General features: G+C 53.8%; 3 protein-coding genes across 5 annotated transcripts; 2 read left to right on the top strand and 1 right to left on the bottom strand.

Moving 5' to 3' along the window:
- Window positions 1-207: 207 nt before the first annotated feature.
- Window positions 208-6,149, top strand: Clpp (caseinolytic mitochondrial matrix peptidase proteolytic subunit). 3 transcript variants are annotated; one of them, XM_048427407.3, is made up of 6 exons: window positions 208-1,094; window positions 1,192-1,263; window positions 1,991-2,142; window positions 3,440-3,692; window positions 4,274-4,379; window positions 5,856-6,149. In XM_048427407.3, exons 1-6 carry the CDS (start codon window positions 771-773, stop codon window positions 6,023-6,025), a joined length of 1,077 nt encoding a protein of 358 aa, XP_048283364.2. In that variant the 5' UTR covers window positions 208-770; the 3' UTR covers window positions 6,026-6,149. The 3 variants fall into 3 exon arrangements, with proteins under 3 accessions (XP_048283364.2, XP_085548475.1, XP_048283365.2); XM_085692349.2 differs by having other exon boundaries at window positions 216-1,094; window positions 3,505-3,692; XM_048427408.3 differs by having other exon boundaries at window positions 610-1,094; window positions 1,991-2,087; window positions 3,505-3,692.
- Window positions 6,150-6,887: 738 nt separating this feature from the next.
- On the top strand, window positions 6,888-9,138 carry Alkbh7 (alkB homolog 7, RNA demethylase). The gene is made up of 4 exons (XM_048427412.3): window positions 6,888-7,599; window positions 8,363-8,536; window positions 8,639-8,763; window positions 8,930-9,138. Exons 1-4 carry the CDS (start codon window positions 7,351-7,353, stop codon window positions 9,090-9,092), a joined length of 711 nt encoding a protein of 236 aa, XP_048283369.1. The 5' UTR covers window positions 6,888-7,350; the 3' UTR covers window positions 9,093-9,138.
- Window positions 9,139-9,247: 109 nt separating this feature from the next.
- On the bottom strand, window positions 9,248-11,848 carry Pspn (persephin). Its single transcript, XM_048427416.3, has 2 exons — window positions 9,810-11,848; window positions 9,248-9,725 (listed from the first exon to the last, which is right to left on the bottom strand). The coding sequence occupies exons 1-2, from the start codon at window positions 9,961-9,963 to the stop codon at window positions 9,409-9,411; spliced, it is 471 nt and encodes a 156-aa protein (XP_048283373.1). The 5' UTR covers window positions 9,964-11,848; the 3' UTR covers window positions 9,248-9,408.
- Between the last annotated feature and the right edge of the window lie 25 nt (window positions 11,849-11,873).

The raw sequence follows: 11,873 nt of genomic DNA, 5'->3' as shown, positions 1-11,873 counted from the left end.
ATCTGGAAGGAAGTGTGGCTACTGGAGCCAAGCGAGTGTGCAAGGAGGACTAAGGTGGGTGCAGAGGTGACTGACAAGGAGCCGTGATGTCACGGACTCGATGGCTCAGTTTCACCTCTTCCGAGGACCTCCTAGCACAGGCTAGGCTGGAGGATAACGGAGAAGCAGGTGTGGCCGTGGAGGGTGTTTACGGGATTTGGGTTTGGAGGAGGCAGCTAGAGGTAGAGGGGGACAGTATTTCTCAAGGTGGAGGACCGTGTATCTCACAGCAAAAACTGTTCACCTGGAATGGGACAATAAAAGAGACGTTTCTAGAGAGCCGGGAACCCTCCAAGAATGAATACAGCTATAACGAACATTCGGTGCCTCCGGCAAGACTCAGGGCTCCTGCTCTGGGGTCCTTGGAGGCCTACAGGAGTCCTACCTCAGCGACCCCACTCCTCAAGCTGTTTTGTTCAATACATTTCTCAGTGAGTCCTAGGCTCGTCTTCTTGTATAAATCCCGCCCCCTTTTTCCGAGAGCCTATACCCGGGAGTCATGGCCGAAAGCACCTGGGAATTGTAGTTCCTAAGACCAGGCGAGCACATGACAAGCACCCAGGGATTGCTGCGGGAGCAACGGTAGCGGGCAGATGTCTCACCTGAGGCATCACCTCATGCCACCGTGCGCTACTTCCCGCGTGGGCACCGCGGAACTACAAAGCCCCTTGCGGGAACCTGCAGGAGACCGAGACGCGGGCTTTCCCTATTCTTTCGAACGCTAACTTCCGATGAAGACCCCGCCCACATATTTACCCCCGCCTTCTGCGGCCCCACCCACTCCGTTCTCGGAAGTGGACGAGCGAGCGACTCCCGCAGAGCACGCCGGGAATTGTAGTTCCGGAAGCCAAGCTGGGGCGCGCGGAGGTATGTGGCCCCGAGTGCTGCTTGGGGAGGCCCGGGCGGCTGCTGGCGGATACGGTGCTGTCTTGTCTCGCTTCGCCGTGCGTTTCTCTCCGCCATGGACTGCTGGAAGCGGCTTACCCCTGCGGAGGAGCCTGCATGGAACTGCTCCGCGAGCTTTCCCGCTCATCCCCATAGTGGTGGAACAGACGGTACGGGGTCCTGGTAGGGACATTGCGTGGAGACTTGAGGAGGCAGGGCGGCGTGCAATGGTCGCTAACCTTTCACCTCTGTTTTTTTTCCTACCAGGGTCGAGGCGAGCGCGCTTATGACATATACTCGAGGCTCTTGCGGGAACGCATCGTGTGCGTCATGGGCCCGGTGAGCGACTCCGGTGCGCTCTGGAGACACCTAGCTGTCTCTCCAAACTTTCTCCCCTTGTCAAGCTCTGTGCCTCACCCTGCTCGGTCATCCCTGGTGACCTCCTAGACCCTAGTCCCTGACCTTAAACATTCTTTCTCTTTTTAACCAAACTCTTGCTGTGTAGTCCAGACTAGCTTCCACCTTGCCATCCTGCCTCAGCTTCCCAAATGTTGGGTGTCAAGTGCATACACCACCGTAGTCTGCTGTTGCCAGCTATTCTTTGTTTTGTTGTCTTCTGCGGCAGGGTCTCACGCGGGCCTTGAAGTCCCTATGTAGCTGATGGTGACGTTTATTGGGGTGAAGGTGTACCACCATACCAGGTTCATGCCATGCTGGGACTGGAACTCAGTGCCAGCGTTCTACCCTCTGAGCCACAGCCCCAGTTAGATAGTTGAGTTTTGAGACAGGGTCGTTTCTAGCCCAGGCTGACTTTGAACCCTGATCCTCTTGCCTCCAACTCCCAAGTGCTGGGATGAATGGTATGTACCACCACACCAGGTCTAGGCAGTGCTTAGACCTAGGGCCTTGAGCATGCTAGGTGAGCACTCGACCCACTAAACTACATCCCAGCCCTGTCCTCAGCTATTGCCTTCCAGTGTCTGGGGCTCCCTGGCCACCCCCTTTGTATGGTGGCTCATTAAGCCCACCTTCAGTCTGGGGACAACTCTGCCCTCCCCACCTACAGATTGACGACAGTGTCGCCAGCCTGGTCATCGCTCAGCTGCTGTTCTTACAGTCTGAAAGCAACAAGAAACCCATCCACATGTACATCAACAGCCCGGGTGAGCGGGGCCTGACCTGGTTGGGGCTCGGGAATATCTACTCTCCGGAGAATAGGTGTGAAACAGCTTTCTGCAGAATCTAACATTTAAACTCGCTCCGAGCATGGCAGGGTGGTGCACTTGGCAGGCAAAGGCGGACAGATCTCTGAGTTCTAGGACAGCCAGGGCTACCCAGAAATTTAGTATGTTTAGCCAGGTGTGGTGGTGTACACTTTTAATTCCAGTATTCAGGAGGCAGGTTTAGGCAGATCTCTAGAGGCCTGGTCTACAGAGTGAATTCTGAGACAGTCAGAACTACACAGAGAAACCCTGTCTTAAAAAACAAAAACAAAGAACTAACTAATTAATTAAAATCGCTCCAAAAGGGCTGTCACTGGCCTGGAACTTTCCAAGTATGCTGGTGTGGGTGGAGAGTGAGCCCCAAAGGATCCTTGTGTCTCCGCCTCCCCAGTGCTGGGATTACAGGCATGTGCTGCTGTGTGTATTTTGTGGGTGCTGGGGATCTGAACCCACTTCCACATGCTTGTGTAGTGGGAATTCTGCCACCTATAACCCGATTCCCTGTTGTCTTCTCATTTCAGCTGGGTTGGCAGGCATGAGTCTCCACCCTCTGCAGAAATAGCTGATTTTTTTGGTTTGTTTGTTTGTTTTGTGTTTTTGAGACAGGGTTTCTCTGTAGCCTTGGAGCCTGTCCTGGAACTAGCTCATAGACCAGGCTGGCCTCAAACTTACAGAGATCCACCTGCTTCTGCCTCCCGAGTGCTGGGATTAAAGACGTGCACCACCACTGCCCGGCAAAATAGTTGATTTTTAAGAGAAATGTTAGGAGTGTATTTATTTATGTGGGTATGTGGGTAGATGGATGGGTGTGTGCATGTCGGAGGACAGAAGACAGCCTGTGGGGGTCACTTCTCCCCTCCCACCATGTGGATTCCAGGCTGTCAGACTGGGTGGGGAGCGCCCTTACCGCTGATCCTTCTCAACGGCCCAGGGATGGACAGTGTTGATTGGGCACTTGTCAGGCCAGGGGCCTCTCACGGAATTTTCTATGTAGTGAGTGTGCTCATTTCTCAACAAAGTTTTGAGTGGAAGGTGAGGATGCTCACCTCCGATTTACGAAAGGCAGGTATGCCTTAGAGAGCGGGAGTGGCTGACCCTACATGGTGACATATGACCTATCAGAGTTCATAGCCAGGAGGTGGCTGGCAGAGCCGTGTGTGTGTGTGTGTGTGTGTGTGTGTTGTCCCGTGTACATATGTGCTCATAGCTGATTCTGAAAGAAGGAGTCTCCTTGTGACCCCCTCCTCTCATTCCTGTCACCCACCCACCCCTCATGATGCTTGTACTCATAGTTTGCTGGAACAGAACTGGGGTGGAGGAGGATCCTACTGGACCCTGACTTGCTCACTGCCTGCAGGTGGCGTGGTGACTGCGGGCCTGGCCATCTACGACACAATGCAATATATTCTGAACCCCATCTGCACATGGTGTGTAGGACAGGCTGCCAGCATGGGCTCCCTGCTCCTCGCTGCTGGCAGCCCAGGCATGCGCCACTCACTGCCCAATTCCAGAATCATGATCCACCAGCCCTCTGGAGGTGCCAGGGTGAGTACAGGTCTTGCAGGGATGTGGGAGGAAGTTAGGCCGCTGGTCTTTACTTGTTGAGACAGCATCTCACCTTGCAGCCTTAGCTGTCCTGGAGCACACTGTGTAGACCAGGCTGGCCTCTAGCCTACTGAGATCTGTCTGCCTCCTGCCTCTGCTTTGCGATAGGTGTTTTCATGACTTGGGAGGTGCTCCTTGGGTAGAATGCTTGCTCCGCAGCGGCAAGACCCTGGGTCCCATCTCCGCCACCAGAGGAAAGAATAACTAACAAAAGCAGAGCCAGACATGGTGGGCAAGCACCCTCAGTTCTAGAACTCAGGAGGCAGAAGCAGACCGATTGCTTGAGTTTGAGGCCAGCCTGGTCTACAGAAAGAGTTCCAGGATAGCTAGAGCTATGCAGAGAAACCGTGTCACAAAGCAAAAGAAAAGTAAAATAAAATAAAATTGATCAATGGGAAGGAAATAGGCTCGGAAACTGCAGGGTTGAAGCACAGGAATGGCTCCCTCACTCTGGCATCCCACTGGGGGGACCCTCCAGTTCTGGGCTTATCTTCGTCCTGCATTTACCACTCGCTCCTCAGGGCCAAGCCACAGACATCGCCATCCAGGCAGAGGAGATCATGAAGCTGAAAAAGCAGCTGTACAACATCTACGCCAAACACACGAAGCAGAGCCTGCAGGTGATCGGTGAGCACCCAGCCCATACAGCACTTCCATGTACTGCATTGTCCTGAGGCAGGGGATGGGGGTGTGCCTTAAGTGTAGATTTTATGCCAAGTAGTGGTGGTACACGCCCTTAATTCCAGCACTCGGGAGGCAGAGGCCGGCAGATCTCTTGATTTTGAGACCAGCCTGGTCTACAAAGCAAGTTCCAGGACAGCCAGAGCTACACAGAGAAACCTGTCTCAAAAATCAAAACAAAACAAATATACATTTCTTTCCCTTTTTTAATTCATTTTTTTATTATATGCATATGAGTGTTTTTCTAGCATGTATGTCTGTAAATTGCATGTGTGCCTGGTGCCTGTGGAGGTCAGAAGAGGGTGTCAGATCCCCTTGAACTAGAGTTATATAAACAGTTGTGAGCCACTGTGTGGGTGCTGAGGATTGAACCTGGGTCCTCTGCCAGAACAAGTTCTCTTGGTCCATCCGAGCCAATTTTCCAGCTATCAGCCACGAAAACTGGCTCCGTTGGTCCGTGATGTTTTGACAGAGTATATTTGGGTGGGGGGAGGTAGCAAGGGATACTGGTGCCAGCAGGGTTTCCCTAGTGCCTGTGACATTCGTTTTTTAAAAAAAAAATAGTTGATTTGGGAAGCATGTGCCTGCCACAGTGGATGTGTGGCGGTCAGAGGACAGTTTGTAGGGATCAGCTCTCTCCTGATACTTTGTGCATTGTGGTGGTTGAATGCTAGCTCATCGGAATTGGTGGCAAGCACCTCTTCCTGCCAAGCCGTGTGGCTGGCCCGCATGCCATTCTTTGATCTGACTTGTTGCTGGTGTGTGTGGGCATGCATGTACTGTGACATGTAGGGGCCAGAGAAAAGTGTTCAGGAGGCGATTCTCTTCACCGTGGTAGTGCACGCCTGTCGTTCCCAGCACTTGGCAGGTATAGGCAGGAGAATCGGGAGTCATACCTTTGAGGCCAGCCTGGGCTACATGAGCTCCTGCCTGAAAACAGGTATTTTTACTGCTGGGGAAACTGAGACACAGAGAAGTTCCAAGCTCCATGAGAAACAATTGTCAGAGTGCGTGTCTTAACTCAGGAAGCCAGAACACGATGCTGTGGGACTAGAAGATAAAATGCTAGGAATGTGTATCTGAGTCCTGGGAGAGGACGGTCAGGGACAGCTGGTGCCTGCTGGAATTACAGGTGGTTCTGGGGACGGAACCGGAGCATAGAGCAGGCTAGACCAGTGCTCTACCAATTGACTCTTTTTTTTTTTTAAGACATGATCTTGGTCTGTATCCCTGGCTGACCTTGAACTTGGGATCCTCCTGCTCTAGCCTCTCAAGTGATTTTCTCTTTTAGTAACAGCACCAATCCTGTGGTCCCATCCTCACAACTTCATAAAACATCTGCTACTGGTGGGGACTTCAACCTAGGTACCTGGGGAAAGCATCCCAGATCTCTGCTTACTCACATGTACTGCTTCCTGCCAGAGTCGGCCATGGAGAGGGATCGCTACATGAGCCCCATGGAGGCCCAAGAGTTTGGCATCTTGGACAAGGTCCTGGTGCACCCACCTCAGGATGGGGAGGATGAGCCAGAACTGGTACAAAAGGAGACTCCCACAGCACCGGCCGACTCTCCTGCCCCAGCGAGTACCTAGGGCCTGACCTCATCGCTACTCCGTCTGCTGAGCCCAGAGGTACCCTGGAGAAGATGTGGATTGAGGCTGCCCTCCGGCCTGAGACACTGTGACTTTACATTAAACCTTTGTGGTTTTTGTCCCATGTCTGAGGCACCTTCCATTACCTCTCCAAGACACCATGCCCCTTTCACTTTGACTCCACGACAAACCACTGTTTGTTTGTTTGTTTGTCAAGATAGGGTTTGTCTGTGTGAACCTAACTGGGTCTCAAACTCATAGATCCTCCTGCCTCTGCCTCCCGAATGCTGGGATTAAAGGTGTGCTCCACCATGCATGGCTGTTAGCAAGCTTTTAAACCATATACTAGCCCAAAGCCAGTAGTTAGAACTATGGTTTTATGCATTTACTTTTGATGATGTGTGGGTTTGTGTACCTCAGTGCAGTACCCCTGGTGGCCAGAAGAGGGTATTGGGTTCCCTGGAGTTTCCCTGTGGGTGCTGGAACTTGAGAGAAGTACATCTTACCTGCTGAGCCTGTCTCTGCTCCTGAAGAGGGTAGGTAGTGTGGGCTGGAGGTCCACCAGAAGTGACATGGAGGAGCCACCATTCTCAGACCCATGAAACCTGGCTCTTTGCCATAGGATCCAAAAGCAGGCTGGAGCCAGAAAGAATGGTAGGGGAAATTTTTGTGAACTTTTTACTAAAGGGAAGCAGAGGATTGGATATGTAGATATAGCTAAAAAGGAAATTGGACACGTCTATTTGTGGAAGAGGGGGCAGGTGCCAGTGTTCTGTGGAGATCTGGAGTGACTACTTCCACTGAGGCGGGGGGAGGGGGGGGGCAGGTCCTGGGGTTCACACCAACGTTACCAGGCTCCGTAGGGCGTGCCTTTACCTTCTGAGCCATCTTCGTGAGCCCAGGTGTTATTAGGGTGGTAGACAGTTTTTTGCTTTTAAATTCAGAACATTTGAGGTGTGGGTTGTATTAATGGGTCTTATTTGTTTGAACGTCTTAATTTTTTTATTGTTTGGACAGCATCTACTGTAATTCAGGTTGACCTCAAACTCAAGTCAAGGCAGACCTTGAAGTTGCCATTCCCCTTCTCTCCGCTAGGGTGTGCTGAATGGCACGCTGGTTGAACCTCTAACCTTGACTTTGTCCCACGTGACCCCAAGCCTCGGTTAGCCCAGATCAGCACCTCAAGCACGAACCTGAGAGATCAAATCAGGGAGGGCCCAGAGGCGGGACAGACTCTGAACGGTTTTGGGGCACAGCTAATAGATAGAACGAGCTCATGTCCAATAGCGTGCGGTAGGAGGCGGGCTCGGCGCTGGCCTCAACCAATGGTTTGCGGGAACATGGGCCGTCTTTTAAGCGGTCGCCTGAAGATGGCGGTCAGCGGGCGCCTGTCGATGCGGATGCTTTCTGGGTGCAGCTGGGTTCGCGGTTCGGACCCCGCCGTGCTGAGCCGCCTGCGCGATGAGGCCGTGGTGCGGCCTGGCTTTCTGAGCCAGGCAGAGGAGGACACGCTGACACGCGAACTGGAGCCCCAGCTGCGGCGCCGGCGCTATGAGTACGACCACTGGGACGCGGTGAGTGGGTGGAGCCCCAGGGGGCGGGGAGCTCTGAGGGCACGCCGGTGGGGCGGGGCCAGAGGGCCGGGGAGCGCTGGGAGCCCGCCCACGGGGCGGAGAACTAGGAATACAACCCCTGCTACCCGGTGAGGGGCGAGGCAGTCTAGTAGACGGTGACTAGTAGGGCGGGACTCGGTGGGCTCGGCCAGGCTAGGGCCGGTGTGGTTCGGCTGGGACTGGGGACCGGGACAAAGTTCGGAACACTAGGATCCGGACATCCTATGGAACAGGGCTGATCTTAATGCCAGAGCTGGGGAAGGGGGAAGGTCTGTAGCTGGGTGGTGTGGGGGAAGGGGCGTGAGCGGGAAGGTGAGCTGGGAGTGTTGAGCCCGGGGGATAGAGCAGTGCATGGGCTTGGAATCAGAGGGCCTTTGTGGGCATCAGGGAATGGGCCGCAAAGGCAAGATTCCTTTGTACATGAGGTCTTGCAGCTGATGGCTGTCAACAAGGTCAGAGGTAGAAAGAAGACTAGGGTGAGGGGGTGCCAGCAGTTGGGGTCTCTCTAGGGTCTTAGTGGGATTGAATTGAGCCTGGAGACTGAGACTCCGAATACTGGGACAGCACCAGGGACTAGGAATTGTAGCCTGGAGACCAGATGTGCAGTTGAGACCTCTCTGAGCCAGTTTAGGATTGTAAATTAAAGCAGGATAAACTATTTGTGGACTGTGCCTCATTTCCCTCTCCTGGAAGTTTCCAGTCATGACCTGAGCTCTCTGTGCAGGCCATCCATGGCTTCAGGGAGACCGAGAAATCCCGCTGGTCTGATGCAAGCCAGGCCATTCTGCATCGGGTCCAGGAGGCTGCCTTTGGCCCTGACCAGACCCTGCTATCCTTGGTTCACGTGTTGGACCTGGAACCTCGGGGCTACATCAAGCCCCATGTTGACAGTGTCAAGGTGGGCAGAAGGCAGTTCCTCAGAACTCCAGGATCTGGGTGGGCAGGAGGGCAGATCTGAGCCTGACCCCACCCCCACATACATACCACCCCCCTCTTCCAGTTCTGTGGATCCACCATTGCTGGACTCTCCCTGCTGTCCCCAAGTGTTATGAAGTTGGTGCACACCCAGGAACCTGAGCAGTGGCTGGAACTGCTGCTGGAACCAGGCTCCCTCTATATTCTAAGGTAATGCCTTGCCAGAAGCCCTTAGATGAGGTCAGGTGCTTCTAATACCTCTTGTCTGTGCTCTCACAGCAGAGGAAGCAGCCACCACCACTCGGAAAAACTACAGAAATGCTGAAAGGGCATGATTTCCCTCCACCCACACCAGTTGGCCCATCTCTTCTTGCAGGGGTTCAGCCCGATACGACTTCTCCCATGAGATCCTTCGAGATGAAGAATCATTTTTTGGGGAGCGACATGTCCCTCGGGGCCGACGCATCTCAGTGATTTGCCGCTCCCTCCCTGAGGGGATGGGGCCAGGAAGGCCAGAAAAGCCACCCCCAGCCAGCTGACCTCTACGCCTATCCTCTGGACTTGTGAATAAAGTTGAAAAAAGAATACTGTGGTTATCTTCAAATTACCATCTGCTAGGGCCCTCAAGAGACAAGTCTTAGAGTCCACTAGCCTGGAGGCTGCCAGTGTGTACTCCATCACACATACTCCTAAAGACATTAGAACATTCCTTTTATTGCATTAATTGCTGATTCCCAATCCCGGGTCACTTCCTTCTCCTCTTCACCTAGGCAGATTTCTAATAAACATTACCTGAGCCCTTCAAAGCCCAGGCTGCCTCATGCTTCTGATTCTGAGACACAGAGCTGGCCACCTTCAGCCACCACAGCCACAAGCAGCTGCTGAGAGCTGAGGCAGCTGCTGCCAGCGGTGATGGTCATCGAGGAAGGTCACATCAGCATAGCTAGTGGGCCGGCAGCAGGGTCGACCGTGGGCCCGACCCTGCCCGCGCAGTCGGGCCAGCACCAGGCTGTGCTGGGTACGGGCCTCTCGGGGACAGCTGCCAGCACAGTATCGGAAGATGACCTTCTCCTCTGAGGCATAGCCCAGGCCCAGCTCAGCCACGGGCAGTGTCAGGCTCCACAGCTGACATGGACCAGCCAGAGCTCTTGGAAGGCGGACACGGTTGTTACCTAGTGCAGGACAGAATGGGAATATGAGGCAAGAGGCCTTTAGAAGGAACTGGGGAGTCATGAGGCACCCCCAGGAATTCTTACCCTCCTGGGGCTTCCAGGTTCCTCCAGTCTTTGCCATCTCCTCAAACAAGATCTCTTCTGCTGTTGGAGCCCCTTGAGGATCAGATCCCCACCCTAGGCCCAGGTGCAAGGACAGGAGCAGCAGAAACATGAGTGTTAGTCTTCCTGCAGCCATTGTGACAGGGAGGTCCCAGGATGCTGAGACCCTGGTGCCCTCAATTTATTCACTGCCTGTCCTGGGGATTAAACTCACTGCCAGCACCATGGCTTAGGGAAGCCACTGGGGTTCCACCCACCTTGTCCCCACATCCTCACCCCTAAGAATTGATGGCTTACCCACCCAGACATTCCATAGATCCATTTCTGGATGCCCCTGATTTATGAGTGCCCCACCATCGGCCAGAAACAAAGCCCAGAGCTGGCCACCAATCTGTGTCCCCACCCCACCTGCTTTTGCTGGGAAGTGCCAGGACACCAGAAGAGAGTCTCTTGTAGGTCATGCACTAGAGTGTGGGCCATGTGGGGCCAATCAGGACCGGGAAGGGCTCATGGCAGATGGAAGAGTCAGTGGGCTTCCATCCATCTCGGATTCAGTTAGGATTAAGACATCGCATCCTTGTCTCCGGGCCTGGTTGAGCCAGCATCAAAACAGGAAAAGAGAGTCTAGGCGATAGCCAAGGGCTGGGACTCCCCTTCTTGGAAGGCCAACCTGAAAAGCCACAGCCATAGCCAATCTGGGTTTCAGAGCATCAGAGCCCAAGGGGAAGCTGGAGCTTGCTGGATTCCATCATTCCCAAGAAGGAACAGGTTTTGTTGATTTTTAAACCCTGAGACCCAGCAGTGGATATGGGCAACATCAAACCAAGAACGTTGGAGGCAAAGGAATCCAAGTGATGCTGGATGTGGCAGTGCATGCTGCCCACTCCTAGACACCTTGGCACTCAGGAGGCTGGGGCAGGATTGCTGCAGGCTGTAGCCGGCAGAAGCTAGAGTGAGGCCATCTCCCATGTTCGAAGCCCTGGGTTAAATCCAAAGCACAGCATAAAATGGCATGAGGTGCATGCCTGTCATCTCAGCACTGGGGAGGTTGAGGCAGGAGAAGCGCTAGTTCAAGGCCAGCCTGGGCTATGTGAGACTCTCTCAAAAAGGAAAACAAAAACAATGGCTTTCAAAACCAAAGGTCACTTGTATGTCATGCAGAATCAAGTTTGAAACAGGTCCCCTGAACACGAGGCTCTGCCCCTAACCACAAGGCCATGCATACCCTGCCTGCCCTGGGTGAATGGCACCTTAGACCCAGGTCCAAATGGCCAGAGAAAGTGGGGCAGGATGCTCAGTGAGCAGGGGCAGCTGAAGTGGGAGTGGGTTTCTCCTGGTGCCACGGAGAGGAAGCCCCTCTCCTCCCTACCAGGCTGCTAAGGGCCCAGTTTTCAAGGCAGCAGCTGAGGCCAAGGACCAATCAGCCATGTCACCACCCAAGAATGTAAAGCACTCTCCCCAAGCAACGCCCGGCTGGCCTGGATAAAATATATCACTGGGTCTGTCAGGAGATAAGGGTGACCCCAGGAATGTCACTTGAAAATAGAAAACAGCATCCAAGTGCCAACACTAGGAATAGGTTTGGGTTCCAGTGGCCATGGAAGGAAGCACCTGAGCCAAGAAATCCAGCAGTGGCTGGGCTGGATGCAGCGGGTACAACTGTCATCCTAGCATCTGGGAAATCGAGTTCCTGGATAGCCTGGGCTACACAGCAAGACTCTCTCTTGAAAGATAGAAGAGCCATGCCTGCCAGTGGTACATGCCTATGACCCTAGCACTTCAGAGGTGGAGGTGGGAGGATCAGGAGTTCGAGGGCAGCCTCAGCTCTAACAGTAAAGAGAGGACTGGGCACGTAGCACACTAAAGAGTGCTGAGTAGCGAGTCTGAGTCCCGCTATTTCACCACTTGTGCTCAAGCACAGCGAATCCCAAACCTGCACTCCTGGAGGACTGCTGGGAGCTGAGCATTCCCAGTCAAGGTCCATCGTAAACCCCACACAACACACGGCACAGGTAGGGCTGGGCGTGGGCAGGGCAGAGCTTCTCC

The sequence above is a fragment of the Myodes glareolus genome, chromosome 8 (assembly GCF_982192425.1).
Source record: "Myodes glareolus chromosome 8, mMyoGla1.1, whole genome shotgun sequence".
In the NCBI taxonomy this organism is placed as follows: Eukaryota; Metazoa; Chordata; class Mammalia; order Rodentia; family Cricetidae; genus Myodes; species Myodes glareolus.
Note: the sequence above shows the minus strand (reverse complement) of the source record. Positions and strands in the feature narration are given on the sequence as shown.